The 25,087-nt window shown below is 38.5% G+C and overlaps 1 protein-coding gene across 1 annotated transcript; it reads right to left on the bottom strand.

The window, feature by feature from the left end:
• Positions 1–408: 408 nt before the first annotated feature.
• MSL3 (MSL complex subunit 3) lies at positions 409–23,501 on the bottom strand. The gene is made up of 13 exons (XM_080351918.1): positions 23,293–23,501; positions 21,006–21,088; positions 20,333–20,428; positions 19,763–19,863; positions 18,742–18,833; positions 17,870–17,992; positions 17,245–17,405; positions 15,110–15,268; positions 14,381–14,643; positions 13,896–14,005; positions 13,605–13,704; positions 13,087–13,171; positions 409–4,240 (listed from the first exon to the last, which is right to left on the bottom strand). Exons 1-13 carry the CDS (start codon positions 23,389–23,391, stop codon positions 4,141–4,143), a joined length of 1,572 nt encoding a protein of 523 aa, XP_080208044.1. The 5' UTR covers positions 23,392–23,501; the 3' UTR covers positions 409–4,140.
• Positions 23,502–25,087: the final 1,586 nt, after the last annotated feature.

The raw sequence follows: 25,087 nt of genomic DNA, 5'->3' as shown, positions 1-25,087 counted from the left end.
GTCAAAAAGTTAGAAGCAATTAAATGTGCACCAGGCCAGAAGTTAAGATGTGGCTGCCTGTCCAAGGGCTGCCAGCAATGTGCTTTTGTACAGCTGACTGCCACAATAAAGGCTTGAGACTCACCTAAGGATCACACACGTTGCCTCCTTCCCTGAAAAGCTTATTTCTACCCCAGTATACATACTTTTGGGAGACATACTTACGACTGCAGAATTGAAAATGTATAATTTTCAAGAAATGAAGAATTTAATATATACATATATATCTTAACTCCAATAACAGTCTCCCCAGTGTACTTCCCAAATGTCTTCATAATACTTTTTATGATGCAAACATGAAAAGCAGCAACAGCTTTATTTCCAATCAGCTTTTTATTTCCTCTTTGACTGCAGACATTCCTGCCACCATAATCCAGAGCAAGGTCATCCCACATGACTGTTTAACAAGTTCCCACTAAACATTTCTGACACAGCAGCTGACCACACACAGGCTGTTGGCCCACACCAAATGCCATGGGAAACCTTAACACCTGCATAAACTGGGTTTCAGAACAGGACATGGAACATACTTTAAGATAGCACTTGGTCACATCTGTCTTGGTCACCCCAGTGGAAGAGTGCACCATGGAAAAGCCTGAGCTTTCAAACAGGAGCTTGCAAAACATAGCAACACAGTAACCAAACAAAAGGCAACACAGTAACTCTAGATAGTGCACATGAAAGAATAGTGTGGTTTTTGTTGTTGTTTTTTTTTTTTTTTAAGTAACAGAGGTACAAAGTAAAGCCTAAAATGAGGAATAAAATGAAAAAACATTATCTTCTGTTAACATATCCTTCTTTGGTAATATTTACAATCTATGTAAAGCACTTTACATACAGTCAGTTTCATACTCCTGTGGCACAGTGTCACATTACCCAGGTACCTTCATGCTGACAAAGTCAGAGCAGGCACTGAAATCAGTAGTTACTTGTGCAGCCTGAGCACCTCAGGTACTTATGCAGCAGCAGGCTCTGTGCACCACATCAGCTGCATCACCCACTTCTAACCTGAGGCTGCAATTGCTCTCCTCTGCCTTCTCCCAGGAACGGGCATATCCAAAACCCTACACCACACCTCATGTTGGAGCAGCCCACTCTTGATGGCAAGTGCAAGAATTTGCTTTCAGACAGATTGACCAGTTTAAGTATGCACTATAATTACCCTGGTATAATTTCCTCGAATACATAAACAGAGAACTCAATCTGGAACCAGAGCACATGCGATTTACGCAAAGTGCTGTGCCAGCATGAACTGCTACTGCCCGTTCACCTATTCAGCTCCTCTGCAGGAGGCTGTCTCTGAAGTCCACTGGCAGATTGGCTCATGTGAGCACTCCCTAGCCTGCTTCAGTCAGCTTTTCACATTGCTTCAGCTAACCTAAGCCACTTTGACTGAATCAGGTTGGAAAACATTGATATGAGTAGCTCTACAAACAATGACCAGGGAACGAAAAACAGCTAAGTGCAGAAACCTCTTTCATCAGTTCAGAAGGACATGAATCACATCAAAAAATCTCACCAGTCAAGAACAGGCAAAGAATGACATATTCACACCAGCAGTACAACTATACCACCAAGTTTCCCCTAGCCATACCAGTCCTTGAATATTCCATCCAAAGGGAACTTTGGCAATGACACTGGTCTCTAGATATTTTAACTCTAGTAAAAATCACCCTCATACGCAACCTGGTTCAAGTTTTTGAAAGTCTCTTGCACTGCTTCAGCTTAAAACTAACAATAAGGTATAAAAATAGGAAAGCAGTAAAAAAAGAGTGACAGTAGGGAAGGGGGATGTCAAAGATGCACATTACTGTAACTGAATATATAAACCTAAACTTTTAAGATTCAAAGAGATCACATCTGAGGAAGTCATGTCAATTAAAAGTTTCAAGAAGCACCAAAGGGTTCTACTTTTGAGGAAGATTGTTTGGTCATTATGAGTGCAAGATACTTTGTAATATAATATCCATTAGTAGCTTCAATTTTACAAAAATGTCTGTTCACATAAAGACTACACTAACTGGACCTTTAGAACTTCCCCCCACCCCTCCCATCTTTTGAGAAACATCACAGTGTATCAGTGGAGCAGTACCAACAGTATGAATAACCCTCACATGCAGAAATTACCATTTTTACAATTAAACACAGTCACACAATAAGATTTAAACTCTGTTCCTAACTTGCCTTTTATTCACAGGTACCAACAGTGGAACAAAACCAGATTTGCCATATTATACACACTCTAACACTCCCGGAATAGAAAGGATTAAGGACGGAATTTCAGGCAGTATTCCAAGATTATATCTCTTGCTACACAGTCATTAGTATTTTGTTGAATTGTCTTTTTTTTAGACAGATGCAGTCTAAGCCTAAGATGAAACAATTTTGCAAAGTGGATTTTGAGGTACCTGCATTCTGCTAGAGATTCAAAACTTCTGTGAGGAAGACTAAGCTTACCTTTCTTTTTTGGTACAACAGAAACAAATTTTAAAAGAGTAGTACTACTGCATCACAACCTTTAGAAATTATGATCACAAAATCTGCATGCGTCTTTGCCAAATATTCATTTACCATTTGTTATGTTTAACAGACTCTTTATAGAAGCTTTCCTAAAAAGCAGAACCTTAATTGCTAAAACCAAGGTAATCCTTACCTTTCCAGTTCAAAAGCTTTAACACACCAGTACACCCTGAAAAGTGAGTGACAATGAATGTCAACAGTAGATTTCAGATTTCCTTTGGCTTCTTAGTCTATACTTACCATTTACATTTGAAAGATGATTCCTCCTAACTATCAGTTTCTGCAAATCTCAGAGGAATGTGTTGAGTTTTGTGTTACAGGTAAGGGTTCTAATGCAAGTTTTCTTAATTAGGAAGGATTACAGAGTGAATAATGCAGTAGTCTATGAGCCTTGAGTCCTATTTTCTCCCAGTGCTTTTAAAATCTGTCTATCTTGACAGAGCAGAGGATTCTGAAGGCCAGAATTCTAAGTCACAGATGAGGTTTTGATGACAATCAAGACAGTAATTATATTTCAATTAATTTCTACTGAATGTGTTGTCAGATTTCTAGGAACTCAGTCGGGTCCCATTGAGTTCCTACTTCCAGAGCTCAAGTTTTTAAAACTGTCTAAAGAGAAATCCTTCAAGTCTGTAGAAGAAAACCTAATACATAAAGGGCTTCTCTCCCTGTGTTGCCAGTGGTCCCACCTCTCATTTATATGTGCACTTAGCAATCTCAAAAATACTAATCAAGCACAAAGAAGATATTTTAGACAGTCAAAGCCACACATTTACACAGCATCCACTGTGAACTTTATTAAGAAAATAAGTGTTTGCCAGTTAAACTGCCATCACTTTATTGACTTCTCTGCTTACTCGTAGAAAATCAGTTCTTTCATAATGGCTCTGGAAATCATTTATTGCCAGGTAAATGTTGAATCACTGGCAACACCTGTTCTCCTTGGAACTCCAGCAGCCTTACCATGAGAAGAGCTGTATGCAACTTCACAAGACTTAAAGTAAGCAACATGTCTTTCACCCAAAGTCATTCTTGATGCAGACGTCACACTAGCCAAACAGCAAAGACACCTTTACTTTAAGCAATCTTTTCTATCATGACAGTTCCACGAAATGAAGTGCAACTTGTGAGGAAGGAAAAAATAAAAATCCGCAAGATACCACTTATGCGTTCTGTTCATGTAACTGCAGTCAAGTCTTATTTCTCAGGCTGGAGAGGTCGAGCTGAAATGAAACACACGATGGTGATCTACCTTCAAGAACATGTCCTGTTGCTAATGCATCTGCTTTTGCCTCCTGTCTTCTTTAACAGGCCTATGCAGTCCTATGCATTAGAAGTCAGAACATGCATCTGGAGTCAGAGTCATATTCAATCCTTTAAGCAACTCACAATGCAGTCTATACACATCTCTGAAAAGAAGTTCTCCAGTCCTAAGTAATCCAACCATCACAGAAGATATTTCCCTATTTCTTCTACTCCAGAAGTTGCTTTAATTCATTTTTCATCTTCATCTTGTAGCCATGTGGCAAAATAGCATTATCATAGGCTATGCACAGTAGGATTTAATCTTTATTAATAGCTTCAGTAGATTGCTCGAGGATTTTTAGTACTGTAGTAGGCTTCACATGCAGCTACGTAAGCAGATTCTGGGAAGAAATCATCATGGTATTCTGCTAAAAACCTGAGAAGAAAGCATACCAAAAAAAGAACAGAACATGAAACATTTAACAGAAAACCTGTCTTCAAATTAATTTTTAAGCTCAGTAAAACCACTGCCTGGAAATTAAGAATTATTACACTTTGAAATTTGGCATACAAAAGCCTTGCCCTATTTTTTACAAGTTTTACACAGTGAGATACAGTCTTGCACCATCATTCTTAAATCCGAAGAGTATTAAAAAATGCTCAAGCTCAATTAAAAAAGAAAAAAAAGTTGAAGCTACACTCAGAAGAGAATGCAAAGAACTACCACAGAAGAAAAAAAGAAAAGAGATCTTTCTGCAACTTCTGTCAGTCACCTGCTCCACATACTATTTTGCTTTATGTCAAAACCAGGATTTTCAGCCATAGCTATGTCAGTATCTTACACAAATATCCAGTAACCTTTAAGTCAGACTGGATCTTTTAAGTAAGTAAAGCTATGATTTGTTATTTCATGTGCCTGTGCATTTAGGGCCTCTACCCCTCATGAGTATCTAAGTATGGCCCTCAAAGACAAATCCGCATCCTTTGAAAATCCAGTTCCCTAATTCCAAATTTCTCTGAGTTGGTCTTCAAATATTAGGCAAACAGCCAAGCACTCAATACTTTATCATGTCCTCCTGCTCTGCTAACACACAACTCTTTCTTTGGTTTAGGACTGCAAACAAAAATAATAAACACTGCTGCTCCTAACATCAGTAACAAATAGCTAAAACGACTATAATCTCTGCTCTTTCCTTTGTATACAAAGATAACAGGTACACAAATGGGGACAAAACAGTTCTCAAACATGATCAAGTTATACTTCAGAAAAACAAACAAACCACACAACATACAAACAAGCATGGCAAAATGTTATCTACAGGTTCTCTGTCTGAGTTAGAGTAAGAAGCAATGGAAACAACTAGAAACAATGTCATTACCGGAATCCAGTTTCTCTCAAGAACTACCGGCTAAGGAGATGACCTCATATTGGAAGTTAAAAATATCAGTTTTGTATAAGCAATATTCTGGACACAGAAAGTCCAAATTAAAAAAAAAAAAAAAAAATACAGGTGAATGCAATTAAAACCATAGTATTTTTCCAGCCTCACTCACAGCTACACTGCCTGAACCAGGCATGTCCTTATATCTTAAAAAAGCCAAAGCATCAAATAATATGAACAAGATCTTCGACATAAGGCAATCTACATTTAATCAGGAATATATTAATTGCTGAGAGGCCACACAGAAAGGTTACAACACAAAAACACAGGTAAATGAAAAAAGATTGATTTTTCCCCACACACAAGCATTGTACTTAAACATGGGCATCGAACAAGTGCTAAACTGGAGGAATAACTGGTTAAATCCTACTAATTCCAGGAAAAGCAGTGAGAAATACAAGCTTTTTTTTAAGAAGAAATCAGTCCTTCAGTGTGTCACCATTTAACTAGAAGGCACTTTGTCAACTTCCTCCCTACTTGCTTATTTCATAGGAGTTCTGTAATTAACAGTATAGAGGGACCTAGGCTGGTTTCTGATGTAAATGATTCAGGTTTAAGATATGCAAGTGGACAGGCTGGACAACCAACACACTTCCAGAAGATCAAATGGCAGCTTGTTTTTGCTTTTAAACATTACCTAATGAAACGAGCAGAAAAGGCTCCGTTAGGTGACCCATAATAGTGCCTAATCAAGCACATAATTTCTGGCAATATTCAGCTAGGGCAGATACTGCACAACGGGAGAAAGATCTCTCTTGTGTTTAAAGCAAGGATCCAACTGGCTCTGCCACAAACTGACACCACATAAGCTATCATAACAGATGTTTACAAGCTAAGGAAATTGAAAGCTCCAGACAGTCTTCATTCACACAATTCTAAGTGCATCAAATACTTAAGCATTCTGTTTGCTTATAAGTATTCATACTATGCTAGTTTCTCATTAGCTCCAACAGAAGCTTCCGATTTTATTAAATAGCAAAAACCAAAAAGGATTAAATAATTAAGGTTAAGAGATAATTTAAAAAATGAAAACTATTTTGCGAAATCAAAAATATCGCATTTTAAATCACAGCATGTTACAGCTGCATTATATCAATTTCCTATTCACAGAAATAAAGGCATTTAAATAAATGAAATAAAAACAGTGAAATACAATATTTTTCCCTGAAAGAACAAAATGCAATGAACAGTGAATCCAAATTAAACTTTGACAAAACAATGAGACAGAAAAAAAAAGGAGGTTTTTTTAACTAAATAAATAGGACAAATCTAGATTAAAGTGACAAATATTTGATTAATATGCTGTCTGAATCACATGACTTAATGATTTACTATCCCTTGTCATCAAAACCATTCACCACCTACTTATCTAGGCTTACAAGGCCACAAATTGCTCTAACGTCTTACAAAATGCCTTTCCCCCCCCCCCCCCCCCCACCATGAGCTAGAGATAGCCCTTAGAAAATTAAAAGAAACAAAAACAATTAACACAATCAGATTCTCCTAGTCACATGTCATTCAGCTGCACTACACACACACTTTACTTTAGGGAAACCGCTACAGATTACAGCAATTGAGAAGCTAATAAATTACGTGCTATGACCTCTGAGTATAGTTAGCTACAAATTACTTTCTGGGATATGCGGGGTTGGTATGAAGTGATTGTGGTAAGGCCTAAAACTTAAGATACTCAAGTCTAACTTAGTTAGATTGCACAAGATTAAGATGAGCCACAAATGGAATTTAATTAATAATTCTTCATGAACATGTATTAATGACTTCAAGAGATAAACAGTGAGTACAAAATACAAGGGCCAATCAAATGCTTAGTGTCATTGGCTAACATTCTGTAAAACACAGTACCACATGCTAGATCATACAAGGCAGAATGTCTTAAAAAAACATCAATAAAACAAAGGAACCTGTAGAGGACACTGGGTAGCAGACAGTTCCAAGAATTTTAAGGGCAAGTAATGGGAAGCACGTTCATTTTCTCTTACAGATTTCCTGAGTTCTGCTTAAGATCAATTATAAATGCCAGTTTACTGCAAGCTAAAGTGACAGCTGGTAAAGATGAGAAATTTTAACTGAGATGCTTGCAGCACAGCTACAACCCTCCCCCCTCCCCCCGCAAAAAAAAAGGCAGACAGAATGCACGCAGTCAAATGTACATATCTCTGTTCTTAATGTAAGAGTTATGAAAAGCAAAACACCTGAGAGCAAGCAGATAGAAATTACTTTCTGCAGAGAAGTAGGAGAAAACAGGCAAAGGAACACAAGGTCAGCTTGTGTCCCAATCCTTTGTATACTTGCATACAAAGAGCAGTGTCCCTTCTAAAGCTGCTTTCTATTCAAACTACACTGCAGTGCAGAAAGCAGGCACAGAAACATTAGGAGTCTCATAAGACTCTATGCTACTGGATACTTCACTAACTCTTTGCTCTTGGAAAAGGTGAAATAGCACAAAGATCAATATCACTGGCACCTGCAAGTCACAAGCCAAGATTTAAAAACAGAGGGAGCTGTACTTCACAAGTAGAGCCAATGTTCAGCTATAGATCAGAAAGTATGTTGCTATTTAGTTATTCAGAAATTGTTTAATTACTTTAAACTTACAAATCTAGTAAGTTCAGCCACCTGTTGCATTATTGCCTTTTTCATGTTTAGAATTTTTACAGAGTTCATATGCAGACACCTACTCAGTGAAACTGCTTATGAGCAACTGAGTTTCAAGTTGCACAGTCCACACAAACATCCTGATGTAAGATCGCACACTTTTTTTTCCTCATTATGAGCACTCCAAAAAAGAATACTTATGTTTTATACTCCTGCCCAGAACACAAAGGTAATGGGACACAATGCAGCTATTTCCCTCTCTACCACAGGTTCCTAGAAGAGCAACATTTCAAAAAGGACTAGAGGGGATGGAGACAAGGGAAACAGACACATGAGCAACCTGGCTTGACGAATTCCTAATGTTCTGATCTTCACCTGTAGCAGTCCATAAGCAAGCTTACCTCAGGTGACTCCAAGCAATAACCTCAAAATATACTACCATTTGGCTGAGAGTTATGCAAACAGATCTACCAAAGAGAGGCACAGAACTAGCGCTATCCACATTAAAAAGCCACTTGACATATCCACCTCAGGAACATTTTTCAGAGTCACTGAATTAATATGAGTTTTAAAAGCATCATCTGGTAGCTAAAATGTTCTTGTCTTGACAGTGTCAACACAACCTATTACCTGAACAGTCTCCGCATAAAGAAAACCACTCTTCTAAACATCAGCTACCACCACAAGGGTAAAGTCAGGAATGGCCTGAAAAGTGTGAAGATTACAAAGGACAACCTCAGCCATAAAGGTATAAGAATACAGAGTTAAAAGGAAAAGTTTCCAGGAAGGTGACATCTTCCTTTTCTACAGCTCTGAGTTCTAGAAGGTAAGCAGATGCTTTGATGAGATTAGTGGTCTGGGCTAGATGTTGTTTGAAAGGCAAATGTAATAATCTAACAGATTTTGTTTAAAGAGCATGATGGGTCTTAACTCTTTGAATCACCTCATCAAAAGAAATGTCACTTGCAGATCAATAAATGAAAAGTTTCAGGTGCTTATTCTGATATCCAGTGTCTCAAGAACCACGCCAAAGGAATTCACCTAAATGAAGATGTTTTCTGTTCCATTCACCACATGCAATACTTTATTTTTCATTCTCAGAAAGCCACTAATAACCTCTCATTAATTGCACATTAGCACAGACTAGTGGTCATAATTGACTACTGCAAATATATATAATAATATTACTACACTCAAAAAATTTGTGCTATCAAAACCAGAGATCTATTTCTTAAGGTGACTTCAACCAACTTCTCATCTTCCTATATATATGTTTCACTATCACAGTTCTCTAATTTGGTCACATTCTGTTTTGGTTTTCTTCTCATAAAATACTTAACGGTATTAAAATACTTTTCCACTCATGGAGCAGAGAGGCACAATAGATACAAGCAGGTTGTAAAACATCAGGGGGAAGAAGAGATCTAAAACAAAAGCGACAGCTTACAGAATATAGCAAGTTTGAAATATCAGCAGGTTTTTAAAAACAAACAAACAAAACAAAACCACACACACATACACACAAAAAAAAACCAACTAAGTCTTTCACCATTAATAAGTTCTCCATGATCTGAAATATCCCACATCAGCCTCATCTGGATTAAACATTTTAATAGCATTATTTTAGAAGTATTTAATCACTTACTCATTCTTCTGTATTTCGTGAAAGTCAAAATACCTATGGCTTTCTGAAGTGCTTTACCATTTTGATTTGCTTTTTTTCCTAAAATGCAAATGACATTGCCTGAAAACATGTCTTGCTATTCTAAAACGAGACATATTATATTCTCTTCACTATTAAGTATCTCATCCTGGTCAACAGTCCTAAGAAGTGACCCCTCTGATCCCAAACCTGTTTTCCAAGTCAAGGTTATGTTCAAATCAATAGCAAAACAAGACAGGCAAGCAGCTGCCAGTTTCTCTTCACTCAAGCAGCCTCTAAAGGCACACTAAGCACCTCACAATACAGAGAAGGCAAAAAATACAGCACATAGAGCATTTTATTAAAAATATGTCTGAAACAATGGAATTGGTTAAGAGGCAATACTTTATCTCAAAAACTATTCACAGACAGGGATTTAATCAGGGCTCCTTTGCTAGTAAGATTACCAGTTAGTAGGCACTAGTTACTGTGTTGGCTTCCACTGCTTGCTCCTGAAGACTAAACTCAAACTGTAAGCGAAATTCAGTGAAACCAACTGGCAACTTTGTCACGTCTACTTCAGACTGTTATTCTTCTGCAAGTATTACATATTATTTCAGAGCTAAACAGTTCAAAGTGAAGACTAAGAGTTTTCTTCTCGAGAAACTAATTTTCTCCTGCAAATTCTATAACTGAGAAATCAACTTTCACGTTCTCCATGAAGAAATTTTCATTATGCACAGCTGTAGAAAGCTGCACTAAGCACAGAGAGTACAGCTTCTATTTAATGTGAAACTCAAAAAGATGTATTTCATATATACCTTAAAAATACAAGTTGTCTGGGAAACTGAGATTAATCTTGCCTAGCAGCAGTCTGGAGGCATGACTGGAAAATATTTCCCATGTAGCATCTCAAAGTGAATTTAATGCATTTATCAAGTAATGGGTAAACTGAATAAAATAAGCTTCTAGACAAAATGTTATATTAAATAAGTCTCAGTTTCCCAGTCCACATCAGATTAATAATACAAATATTAAATCAAACTGTAAATTTTACCCATAAAATCATAATACAAAATCAAATCAGTATCTATGCCAGAACTAAATTAGTTGTGTACTACATGAAAGTTTTATTTTAAAATACATAAAATACTTATGCTTGAACTACTCCAACAAGAATTCAAAAAAGATTCAGAAACAGCTTAAATCCCTTGTATGTTATTAGAAAAATAAAGACAAGGAGAGTACTTCAGCTTGCCACTCCAGAGCAATTCACTAAAAGAAACTAGGCAGACTATGTACAACAGTTCTTACCTTTCTAAAGGTAAGGCAGAACAGAACTGACAGAAAACATTTTTAATAAACATCCAATAATCCTTTCATTCCCAAAAAGGAAAGGACAGTGTGAAAATTGAAGAACTAGTACAAGATGACACCTCAGCCTCAATTTTCTCTTGTGATGAGAAACAGATAATGCAGAAGTATTTCTGTGATAAAAATCAAGTCTGAACAAGTTTATAGAAAATATAATTGTTTTACCACTTCCAAAGACATACGGGAAAAGAAACACCCAAATGTAAGACATCCTTAAGCCCCATGAATATGCGTTGAAAACAAACAAACCAACCTATAATTTGCATTGAATACACAGTAGCATATCTGTTAAGGAAAGTAGCCTAAGAAGTCTGAAAAGAATATTTATGATAAAGCTACCTAAGATTGAATGCTTCCTACAGCAGTAACTGTAACCTGGAATCTTTTTCAGGAAGGCTCTCAATTTGACCAGTTCTGACAAAACCATAAAAATCATTATTTCAGCATAGAAAAGAAACCTTGAGAACAGCAAAACATACATGATGCTGGCTTAGAGAACTACTTGAAAAAATACACAGCCCTTGAATGTTTGTTGTTCCAAATATGTGATATCCACACTATGCTTCCCTTGAGGGGCTCATTTTTTTTCAGTTGTAGCCCAGTCTTGAGAACTGAATCCCCTCCTAGTACTAAAGCACATTTCTGGTTAAGTGTTTTCCAAAAGGAATCCAGCTTGTGTACTCAGAGCACTCTGCAATGCAACACAAAGCATGGCAAGTGGGAACTACTGACAGATTTGCCTCAAAAACACAGTTCCATCCCACCTAAAAATGCTGATGTGGAAACACCTTCTGCTTTTTAAAAATTTCTGTTTATAGATGACTACACATTTCAACAAGATAGTGAGAAGGAAAAACAAGACACATATGGATATCACTGCTAGAACTATCAGTTTTATCACCCCCCTGCTTGTATGGGGGGTGGGGGACATGCTTCCTCCTTCCCTCTATTCCACCACAGCTCATCCATAGAATAGATATGAAAAAACTGTGTCTAAGGTGCTAAAGAGCAGAGGCCTGCTCTGACCAACACAGAAGAATCCAAGCAGGCAGAGGTCTAATAAAAAACTGACTTGATCCACAGTGAGTTAAGCACCCTAAATAATATTCACTCCAAGAAAATATAGGTTTCCCACCGTAAGCACTAATTCTGTCCTGTTTAACTTTGGATACTAACAAGGATCTGACAAAATAGAGATGTAAATGGAACCAGTAAAACCTAAAAATTAAATGCTTCTAGAGAAAAAAATTATATCGTAGAAATTGTGACATTTGAGACATCTTTTATTTTCAACAAACAACTAAAGTAAAAGCATTTTAAAGCTTTTGTCTCCCTGTTCTCTAACAGGTGCCACATTATGTTACTTTTCATAATGTGGCCACTTAAGGGTCTTTGACCAAAATTAAGAGTTCCACATTTGTTCCAGATGTTTACAACTTAGAGCACTTTCTCCGGTAAGTTTTCCTTGGCAAATTTATTTTCCACTGTATGGGTGCTGCACAATACAGTGCCACACTAGATATCTAACTACCACTACAACGTCATGCAGAGATATTAACTAGAGAACCTGACAAAGAAAGCCGACCATGGTGCAGGTATGACCATACTGACACCAGCCACGGAGCCACCATGGTCACTAAGCCTCTGCATTGCATAACAGAGAAATTTTCCAGTTTAAAGCTCCAGTAGGACAGACTTTTATTTTAAAAAAACAAAACAAAAAAACCCAACCAAAACCAAACCAAACAAAACCAAACCAAAAACAAACAAAAAAACCCCAATACCATTATTAAAAACATGTTTTAAACCACAAGTTTCTACCCCTGCTAATACCAATGCAACATCAAAATTCTCAGATTATGCTCTCAAAAACAAGTGAGTCTGTATTTCTTCATAAAACATGCTTCTCGACCAAGTCAGACTTGTCATTCCCTACATATTCACACAAACTTTCATACTTTAGTTCTCTAGCACTGTGTTTATCAAAACTTTAAGTAGGGAGTTCAGGTTCCCTTCAATTTGAATTACAGAATAAAAAACCTTGTATTAATCTTCATTCAAATTATTATTAAAATCTTATATTAATTTTTATCATATTCTTGTAATTATAGAAAATTAACATCTTATTTTTAAAACCCTTTATCATCCCAGGACACTTAGATCTATGTAACAATGCAAACAATCCTGTGGTACATTGTGTCACATTACCTCAGAAACATTTCGAAGTGTTTTACTAAAGCCTTTAGGTTTTTGTCAGGAAAGCACATCTTCCCCAGTATTTCTGGTAGTTTTACTGTAAATAAGAGAAATAATGTTTACACCTGTTGTTTTAAAAGCATATTCTAACTACTTTTATTCACTAGACAGAAACGAAAAATATAAAAATGTCTTCTCCCTGCAGCCTCCACTTTTCTTTGCAAGTTACCCAGTGGTCTTCCAAAACCTTACTAAAAAGAAACATGCTGAGAAAGTAAATGCTTGGTTTAATGATGTTTGATTGTGTATTGGAAGTAATTTTTGTTTATTTTTGTTAAATAAAGGCCTAAACAGCCAGTAGGAGATAAGCAAGTTTACGAACAGCCTAAGTTTTAAACAGATTAAAATTTATATTTCTCCAATATAAAACTCAATGAGATAAAGCAAATAGAAAATCACATGGATACGGTCAAAAGGGGGTAAGGGGGAAGAAAAATTTTGATTCAGCACAGAGTTCTGCATCAGTTTACCAAACATCCGTAACAAATGTTGAGATCCATAGATATATGAGGGAGGTGGTGGTTGATCACTTGGTGGATAATTCTCTGGCATCAATTTCCAGGACAAAACCTAAACAGAAGACATGAAAAAAAACGGTTATTAAACTTTTATAGCACAATAAATAATTTAGTCTGTGCGGAACTTCAAAATCAAAGATGAAATAAGTAATAAACTAAAACTTCTTCTTACATAGCCCTACTCTGAGGTCAATAAAACCTTTAAATCATTGAATCTAGGACAGTAACATAAAAATCTGTTACCTCATTCAATTCATTGTTTCTTCTACCCTCAAAGCCAGTAAAAACTGCACTCCCCTCTTTGCTAGGAGTCAAAGTTATAGGCGAAGATGATCCACTATGGACAGGGGTTTCTTCAAAAGGGAAGGAAAAACAAACAAAAGAAATCAGAAATCAATTTTATTATCTGTTTTATGGAACTATAAGCCATTAAACACAACCAAGGTCTGCTGCCAAAATGTTTAAAGTCTTAAATACTGGAATTCAATAAATGCTACCCGAAAGCAGATGCACAGAAAAGCAGCTCCTCCAATTCTGTTGAGATATACAATACCAAAGTACTGAGAATATTGTTTTGTATTTCTCCTTTTGGTATAAGCTTCAGAGATAAATAATTGATACCAAAAGTCATGAATTCCTACTTCAATCATTTAGTTCACAGTGCAGATGACTTAAAGAACAAGACTTAAAATCTTGTTCAGAGCAATAATTTAAAGAGCAAAACCTACTTTTTTCCAAGTGCAAGAAGAGCTTTGGCATAGAAGCTGGAGTCTCAAGATGCCGTCGTTTAGGTTGCGGGGAAGCACTGCTTTCTGATAACCTGTCGCAGTTAGAGCTATGGCGTGTAGAACGCCTCAGCGACTGCAGAATCTCAGGTTCAGCCTTCCGTCTCTTTGGCGTGGCTGGCTCCCCTGTTGTGGGCTGGCTGTCGGTTGACTGAGGCGTTGGTGGATTCAACAGAGGAGGACTTGGGGAAAGTTCCTCCTGATTTCTAGGAAATAAAGGTAGCTTTACAGAAGAGATCAGGACTCTTCCGCCAAAAAGCGATCCTTCTAGTTTCACAGACCTTCTTAAATATAATACTTATTCAAATTAGTCTCCTCCCAATACCTAGTAAAGTGATGAGGTCTTCTTTTAAATACTATTTTCTGAAAGCATACTTATTTTCAAATGTAAAAGTTAGTGAACACAAATTTACATTTCAATGTAATTTTTTTCCCCCCACAAAGTTGCAACATAACTCCACATCCATCAGTACAAACCCCTTCTGAAGTCAAACAGATATAAATGCAGAATTCTGAATTCAGGCAACAAATTAACAGAAAAGTTCAACATTTTATCACGACAATCTTAAAGTCGAAGTCTGTGAGAAATCATCCTGTTCTGAACACATAACCACATTCTATTGCATTTTCCCCAGGAGATAAGCAGTATTGGACTCTGTATACCCAACCTACCTGTTAGTATTTGTTGAGTTTTCTTTAATAGGAAGAAAGAATTTTGATGAAGTCACCTTCTTAAATTGAGCTTGTTCATAAGGATAGAGCAAAATTAATGGAAGTGTGAAGTCAAAGGTTATTCTCAGGCCATCCACCATCTCTTTACATAACTCAACACTGGAGAAAAAAAGGATTACAAATTTCAAAGTTGCAATGTCAAAATTTTTCAGTGTAGTTGTAGGAAATTTCCTTTTAATACAGATCATTAATGTCTTAACTATGATATGCTAACTTTGTCACTAAATAATGATGAATGATTAAAAGCATACTTGAAGAGACAATGATTGCTGTTGGTAACTTCAAACAAAAACAAATTTTAAAAGTCTGCTTAATAAGGTCAAACAATCTCATACATTTGTTTTGTTGTATGACTGTTCACTGGATTCATAAAATCTACAGTAAATAAAGTTATTTTGCCACGTAACCATTATTTTGTTTTTTGAAGTTCACTAGGCTCAAAGGAGATGCACCTGCCAGAAAAAGTAAGTACTCAATAGATTGCATCTCTGTCTAAAAGGTATGTGCAGAATTTGATTTATAGCCACGAAGATGTAGTTAAGGCTGTGCTTAAGAGATATCCAGTGAACCAACAACAACAGATACATTTGCATTGGAGATCAGTTTCCAATGGCCTCCTCCTAACAACCAAAGCACTACATCAAGAGGCTATTAGGAATTTCAGTTTTGGACTTGTGTAAAAGACACACAGTGCTAGGTGGTGAGTAGATGTACAAGGACAAACATAAAGACTGAGTCCAGCTCACCTCCAGCATGTCTCACCTCTATGAAGGTATTAATCTCTTATGTCTCAAGTGCATATATGTGTACAGTAACAGTAATTTGACTCTGCCACAATGACCCGTGTTAGAAATTCCATACCTCCTATTAACCACTTCATACCACCTGCTAAAACTACTGCCTTTTTTTTTTTTAACACTATATAAATTGAGTCAGAGGACTATCGTGCAGAAATTCTGACATTCCAGAAGGTCAGTTACCTTGTATGTCAGAATAGAAAGGGCAGTACAAGAAAGTTGTCAGCTGAATCTCTCCTACTTCATGGATCACTGAAGTTATACATTTTCCATATTAAAGCACCTTCTTTATTGAGGAAGTCACTCAAACATACACCTTTAAAAATAGCAATGTGCACGCAGCCTTTTATTCCTATTTCTCATGTCTCATCTAACTTCTTGTTTGGAAGATTATATTACAAAGAAAGAAAGTATCATTGATCTGTCAAATAATGAATGACATCAGTATAAACCAAGACACTCATATACACCAAAATATTGCAAGGAATAGCATAACTATGCACCATCAAAACAGAACACGGTAACAAAAGTCAAGATTTCTCTTTGATAAAATAGACTTAAATAAATATGCAGTCTCATCTAATACTGAAAATATTTAACATGAGAGGAAAAAAAAAAAAAAGCACAAAACAAACCACACCACAAAAAAATCCACCATACTGCAAACATGTAGGGTTGACACACTTGGATTTGTAGCATGGTAGAAGAATATACAGCTCAGCTGAGAAAACAGCCACTAAGACAATCAATTTTAATAAGCAGGACTGGTGTTACTACACACAGTTTCCCCACTTACTGACTCTCGGATTTAGAACAATACGTCAATTAAAAAAAAAAAAAAAAAAAACATAATCATCAACTGCACTTGGAGTTCTCTATCGGTGTTCATATAAATTTTTTATCTTTCATAAAACTGAACATGTTCAGTTTTATTTAAGCAGGGAATTCTCATATCAGATACTCTCTCAGTGCTCAAAAGATTCTCACATAGACAATAGCAACACATTCTTCCAAAACGGGTCACAATATTCACAAGAACTTACATGACGAAAGGGAATACTCATGCTTTGCATAATGACTTTCTAGATTATACGGACTCTCTCACTGATAAACAAATCGTCAGTGTTACTACACTACAGGCATCTGTCAAATACTTTAAGCCCCATAAACAGACAAACATCACAGTATAAGCTCACAGAAGTGAACTGCCTTGAAACAGAACACTGAATGCAAAGTCATTTTTCTTGTGACAATAGCACTGGACTAAAGATTACCTACTTCTTCTCTGGTGGCACATAATGAAGATTCATATTAGCATGTGGAGTCATTTGATGGTGGCGAGATCTTTCGTTGGCTGAAAAAGCAGCATTAATAGCAAAATGTTTTACATATGACTCCAGGATGGTTATTATATTTGTCTGACAAGGAAGCTTCACTAGCTGAAAAAGAAACAATAAATTAATGTCTTACAAAAACAATTAGTATATCAAGCTAAAACAGGAGCTTGTAACGTACTGACTAGCTTAATAAGTCTCTATTGCACAAAGTTATTTCAGGAGTGATTAATTTGAACTCTTAAACTGCATTTTTGATCAATCCCTTATAAACATCTAGAGAAAGAAAAATATGGTCACCTTCACAAGATTACTACATTTCCAGCTTTAAAAAACAATCTGCACTCTAAACCACAATTGGGTATTGAAATATTACATTCATACAATGACAAGTCACTGTTTCAGCTATAGAGAAGTCTGATGCCTACAGTCTTCTTATTCTTCCTTATATTGTCTAAGCTCATCTTTGGAATAAAGTTAAGAAAACCAGGAGTTGTTCTATGCAAGAAGTTCTAGATGCCCTCCCCATCCACTCCGTGCACATTAATTTCCTAGCTTTTATTTCATACCCGTTTTCTTCTATTAATATAGTAACAGTCCTCCTCAAGCTTCTTTTTCAAGACTTCAGGAATTTCTATGCTTATTGCTCTTTCTTCCATGTCCCTTTTTGTGTGAGTGTCTTGTTCTTCTTTCTACAACAGACCAGTGCAAGAAACAATATATTGCTTGTGCTTACAAATATTAGTGAAAAAGAACTTCAGTAGTCAAGATAAAGTATAACCATCAAGTTTTGTCATGTAAAAATAACACAGAGTAAATATTTAAGTGGATAGTAGCCTTGCTGTAAGCAATTCAACAATGCTGCTTTGAAGTCACCTGTGATGTTTTTTTAATTTAGCATTCACTGAAGTATTTAACACAAAAGAATTAACTGAAATTTATTAAGTTTTGCTGCTTCAGATCAAACACACTGCAGCAGTTAGATTCAACAGACCTTGAGAACAACTGTTTACACTGTACTTTCTTTCCAATAATGTAGACAAAATAAATGTTTTTTTTCTTGAAGTCAGTCTTTTACATTTCAGTTTAAGACCAGAGATGACATGCCCATTTCACAGTAAAATACAGGAGCCAAGAAGATCCTACTGCAATAACAGGATTTGCCCAACCTGCATAGACCAGTAAAATTTTACAGCACTCACAAATCTATATAATCTAATTTGCTAGGTTTTCTCCACATAAGCCTTACATGTAGAAAGAGAGGAAAATAATATGACATATCTATAATTTTCAAAAACTCAACGACAGTAAGGAGTAAGAAAATTATACTTTTAATTCCAGCTAAATAACCAGCTGTAGCTTATATTTCAACTACTTCAATTTTTCCAGAGTTTCAAATACACGTTTAAATTCTATTAAGTTAAGGAGCTCATGAATATACCATTTCTGTCCTCTCTTCTATGTCACTTTCTTCACTTTTTATTTCTTCATCTGTTCCTTCATCACTGTCATCAGAAGAAGAACTACTTATAGCTGTGTAAAAGAGATTTCACATATTTTATTTATCTCACATTAGTACATTGCAGAGGTTAAGAACAATTTCAGGCCTCTATGCACAAAAAAACAAACCAAAAAAACAACACAGCCACAACTACCTTGTCATATCTAATGAGGATTAATAACTCTAATTTAATTAAACACACAGGTATTATTTATAGCACACTACAAACTTCTAAGTATGTAAGACAAGAAGTTTAAAGGAAGTATTCTTGCACCCTCTCTAACAAAAACACCCACTTTAAAAAGCCCCCTTCTAATCTTAACACTCACAGACCTTTCCAATTTATATTGGACCTCAGTTCTGAACAGGGGATTAACATATTAATCATTCAATCAGAAGGTCTGGATCTGTGCAGTGACAGTTGCCAGAACATCAGTTAAGTGCCAGCCAGTGTTCCTGCTGGTTTTCAAGCTACAAAGAAAAATGCTATTAAATGAAAGAGCTGGCTTGAAAGTGAAGTCAGCCAGTCAGCTGACAAGAAACAGACCATCGTGCCAGGTAGACTGGGCAAAAAGAAAATTTTATTGTCCCCAAAATAGGTAGAAACACTAGCAGGAAAAGTGTCTTTTTCCCTAGCATCAAACAAAGAAAATCGAGGGCTTCTTGCACTATTAATTTTTCACTAAACAAAGCAGCATTAAGCTCTGAAATCACTGATTAGAACAGTTGAATGGAAATGACACAAGCGAAAGTCTCTGGAACACGAGAAGAAAGGAGATAACTTAATAGCTGCCTGGCATGAAACATAGTGCTCACTCTTCATATGACTGCCTCTATACATTTCAAATAGGACTGTGATACTCCTGTGTCATCCCAATAGGAATTTACAGCACGCACTGTAACCCCAGCTCAAAAAGTTAAAGGCATCATGCCAGTTATGAAAGAATGAAAACAAGCTCACAGTTTTCACTACTCTCATCATTTTCTTCAGCAGGAAGGCTTTTTAATACAGAGTCAACACCAGGCAACCTGCAACGTCTCTTCTTTCTTCCCTTTCTTCTCCTACAGAACACAAAATTGTTCACTGAAATTTGGCTAATATTATTTGGTTATCCCACATAATTACATTACATGCAAATGCACAGGAAACGTATGTTTGAGTTATTGTCATTAATTGATACTGAAATAAGTTGAACAATGCTTATTTGAGAGTGGATACCTTCATGTCCATACATTACACCATATTCATGTTCTCAAGCAGATCCTCAAGCCATGGCCAACCAATATTAGCATATTGCCTATGGCTGAAAAACACTTCAGGTTTTCCTAAGTCATTTTTCAAGTACATGTCTTTGGGAAGATGCAGATCCAATACACAAGCATTTCACAGCAATAGTTAAGAATAATTTTAAGTGTTAGTCATGTAGAGTGTTGTTTAATAACAAGGTCAAGCTCACTTGTAGAACCTGGATGTATCTGTTTGAATCTGAAAATGAATCTAATTCATTTTGAGACCAAAAGGATTTCTTACATGCGAGCCACAGCCTTCCGTGCCAATTTACGCTGTAATCTGCGGTTTTCGTCTGTATCACGAAGAACATGATCTTCAGCCGCCCATCTATCCCAGCTAAGGATTAGTCAACAGAAAATTATTAACAGCCGTAAATATACACCACTCATAAATAATAATGAAGTAATATACATTAAATCTAAAAAGCACTCTCTTAATATCATTCAGAAGCAACGTCTACATCAAAAGGTTTGCATCTGCTTGTATTCACATGCCCTCAATTCTTGTGCTGCGATTTAAAATCTCTCAAACACACACTAAATGTTTGTAAGCACCAACACATGCTGTAGATCACTGTCAGAGACTGCACTCATGTACTGGCCTTGACAACCAAACAGTCCAGGTCTAGATTTAACAAAGTATAAACTCCTTTTATTAATTGAAACCTAGCAGCCACAAGTATATGGTGAAGACAGATAGCCCATAAAGATTAAACTCATGGCTATCAAACCGATGCGCTGAAATTTATGAATACATACCAATGTGTCAACATGAGCAAGTATATTAAAGACATTCACAAAACCCAAAATACTCATGCAAACATCACAGTCCTTTGATATTCTGTGCAATGCTTTTATTTGCAGAATAAAATTGAAGAAATGGAAGAACTGAAAAGGTGCATACAGGCTCTCACCTTCTGTTCCAACCGTTAAAATGGATCAGATATTCTGGAATCTTCCTGCCTTTCTCATCTTTTCCAACAACAATATCAACAATCTGAAACAAAATTGAATAGTATGTATTAAAAAGCTTGAGAAAAAGTGAGCTTTACAGTACCTAGGGAATTTATGCACAATTTTTAAAAAATATATTTACGTATGGAAATGAAATATACCTATAATTTTGCCAGTGAATATTGATATGAGCAGAAGATATAGATTATTCTAAATGGTCAGAAAAACTAGCTTTTTGTTGAGTGCTGTTAAGGTTAGGGACTGCTAACCATCTTAGTCCTGTCCTATAACATCCCATGCTCTCAAGACAAAGGGAAATGCAAAACAATGCAGTACCACAATACAGATACCCAGATATACATCTGGGCTACTAATGTTTTCTCCAATGTACTGTCTCTTCGCACCCTCAAAGCAGGAGACAACATAGTTCTAATACAGGGGTGTCAAACATTTTCACCAGGGACCACATCAGCCTCACGGTTGCCTTCAAAGGGTCAAATGTAATTTCAGGACTGTACTACTCCTACATTTACACAGTCCTGAAATTACCTTCGGCCTTTTGAAGGCAACCGTGAGGTTGATGTGGTCCCTGGTGAAAATTAGTTTGACACTCCTGTTCTAACATATAAACCTCAGAAACACCGTTCTATCTTGAACACAGAATCTTAGTCACAAAACATTAAAAGGCTTTGTGGATATCTGAGCCTTTGTTTTCTCCCTCTCTTTCACACACATAAAATGGGCCAGTCTGAAAGGGCCTGCACCTCCCAAGAAAAAGACATTTCAGGTGGATAATTAAGGAGAGCATCAGGACTAGTAATAACAAAGGAATCATTCTGCCTGCAACTGAATTGCTCTGATAGACCATATATGTGCCCAGCAGTTAGGCTACCGTACTGTTTTAATTTGGGAGTCCAGATTTGCAGAACTATTGATGATGCAAAGGACAGTTATGCTGGAGTCTGGTCAATTTGAAAGTAAAGAAGAAAATACGCTATTATTTTTTGCACTCAAGTTACCTCTAGGGCTGGCAATTAAAGCTGTTGGGGTGATTAGAACATAGGAATACACGTACAAACATAAGGGCAGGCCACAATAATATAGGAAGGTGGAGCTCCTGCTTAAAGATGTTTGACAAACACTAGCAAACTACACAACTAGAAAACTTGCAGCAAAAAGTATTTAATTTGGTCAGGAATCCAGTTGCAGTACCCCTTTTCACCTTTCTCTGTAACAAAACAAAACAAAACAACCCCAGAACTCTGTTTCCAAACTAGATACAGATGACACAGCATTAAAAAAATTATTTCATGTCCCACTGACACCCCAAAATAATATTAACATCAAGCTCCACAATTACTATCATTATTCTTAAGACCAGACCCAGGTGAGTCAGTCACCTCCTACTGCAACACCTATGGTCCATCACTCTCTGCTTGCTATCATATTTCTGTATATTCTCCTGTACCACCTGTACCATTCAAACCCTTCTGAAAGGCAGAAGGGCAGGCTCTAAGGGCTGGAGAGCAGGGAGGGTGTATAAATCACGCTACGCTACAAAAATGCAGGGATTAAAATAAGACTTCAGAATTACTTTGCAGGTGTTCAGCCGAGAATGGAAGGCGGGAACCGGCTCCGACCCTTCCAGAGCCCCTGGGCAGCTCCGCTCTCTACCTGAGGTGAGAGCAAGGCCCCGACGGCCTGGGCTGCATCGCCTCTTCAGTCACCCGGGCAGCAGGACGCCTCTGTCCCGCTGGGGGAAGGCCCAGAGGCTCGTACGCAGCTGCTACGCGCACCCCCCACCCCCGCAGTGGAGAGGCCGGTGCGTGTAGGGGAAAGGATCCAAGCCCCGCCGGGGGGGCGGGCTGAAACGCATGGGTGGGGACGATGACAGCGGCACAAGGGCTGGAGGCGGGGGAAAAGAGGCCCAGCGGAGATGGGCACCGCCTCGCTTTGTCTCCCAGCCGCACGGCCTCTTCGCTTGCACGCCCGCCGTGGTCCAGCACACCCCCTTCCTAAAACAAGTGCTCGTGGCGGAGCCGCCGCCGGGCCCGCAGCCACCTCACCACGCGCGCGCAGTACCCAGCGGGAAGCGTTAACGGCAGCAACGGCGGCGGGCCGGGCTCCGCGCCGGCCCCGCCCCCCCGCGCTCCCTCCTGCCCGGTCGGCGGGGGAAGGGGGGTGTGAGTGGGAGGGAGGGCAGGGTCGCGCGCGCGGGATGGAGGGAGAAGGGGTGGGGTGTGTCACCTTGGCATCATAGAGCACTTTGGCCTTGGTGGGGTCGGGCTCGAAGCACAGAACTCTCTCCCCCCGGTGGAACTTAAATTTCATTCCCCGCGAGGTCATTTGTTCATCATGGCGCAAAGGAGAGGAGCCCCGCCCCTCCCGCGGGGGGAGGTGCCGCGCCCGGTCCCGCCCCGCCCCCTCGCGGCTCCTCAGGCGGAGGAGGGCGGGCAGGAGACAGGGTTCGGTGCTCGGCTTTCCCTCCGTGGGTGTGCGGCGTCCGGCTGCGGCCGCTCCGGAGCCAGGCTGCGTTACTGCACCCGCCCCGCCGCTGGTCACGCGGGGTGCGTGGCACGGGTGGCTGGGAACCGGCGGCGGGAGGGGCGGTGGTGAGGGGACACGTTCCTCCTGGCGGGCGGCTGCCTGCCCTGGGCTAGGGGAGACTGGGCTGGGCAAGGCTGAGAGCTCTCAGCCCTGCCCAGTCACCTGGCTTTGCTGGCCGTGCCCCACCGCCCCGTGAGTGTGGGGCCGCACCGGTGTGTGCCCACCTGCAGAGTGGTGTGCTGGAGAGCGTTAGTACGGCCTGAGAACAACAGCAGCCCTTCTCTCCCTCAGTGCTTGCCCTAAATATCACAGGCTGGTTGGGTTAGGAAGGGACCTCTGGAGAACGGCTAGTCTAAACCACCTGCTAAAGCAGGTTCACCCAGAGCAGGTCGCACAGGAATGTGTCCAGCCAGGTTTGAATGTCTCCAGAGAAGGAAACTCCCCAACTTCTCTGGGTAGCCTGTTCTAGGACTCTGGCACATTCGAGGTAACAAAGTTTTTCCTCATATTCAGATGGAACCTCCTGTGCTTCAGTCTGTGCCTGTTGCCCCTCATCCTATCGTTGAGCACCACTGAAAGGAGTCTGGTCCCATCCTCTTGGCACCCACCCTTGAGATATTTATAAACATTGATGAGATTGCCTCTCAGCCTTCCCTTCTCCAGGCAGAAGAGACCCAGCTCTCTCAGTCTCTCTTCATAAGATGCTCCAGATCCTAAACATCACCATACACTTCCCATTTGTTACCCTGTTTCTTGTGTTCTCTACTAAGCAAAGAACTCCCTGTACTCTCAAGATGGCTATTTATACATTGTAACCTCTCTCAGGGTTTGTTTTCCTCTTTATTGTTCTTTCAGCCTTCCTGCAAGCAAATAAACTAGAAATAAATAGGGTGTTGAACTAGAAACTCAATTACCTGGAGTTTGATTTATCTTTCTGATGTTCAATTTCAAATTCTTCAAGGCTCGAATAGGATGCAAATAGTGGAAATAATAAAAATCAATTCATATTTTTCTTGCCCATGTACTTGATGCTGACTGATGCTTGGAAGGGCCTGAGCTTCAGTCAGCGGAATACTGCAATTTTCCACACAATGTTATTAGATGCTCCCTCGGGCCACCACGTTTTCGATGCCAGTTCTGCATTTCTGATTTACGTGAGACTATGATAGAGCCAGGAGACTTGGGCTTAGCCAGCCTTATAGAAAGACCAGTTAATTTGTGATTATTTAGCATTTCTGAAGTTGGACAACTCTAAACAGAGAAAGGCAACTGTAGAACTGGCCATACACTAGTCCGGTGCTAATGGGAAGAGACGTTTAAATCCTCCTTCTTCCAGTGTCAAAGGGAAGTAATTTAGGGTTCTGCTTACTGCAGAACAACATTTAGATCTCTCAAAGAGAAGTGCGACTTAAAAGAGTTTGGTGGCGGGTTTACTCTGTTATTTACTGCATGGGGAGATATGCCAAGCTGAATGCTGCTTACCTTCTCTCCAGGT

The sequence above is a fragment of the Nesoenas mayeri genome (assembly GCF_963082525.1).
Source record: "Nesoenas mayeri genome assembly, chromosome: 1".
Lineage (NCBI taxonomy): Eukaryota > Metazoa > Chordata > Aves > Columbiformes > Columbidae > Nesoenas > Nesoenas mayeri.
This window is presented reverse-complemented; position numbering and strand designations above follow the sequence as displayed.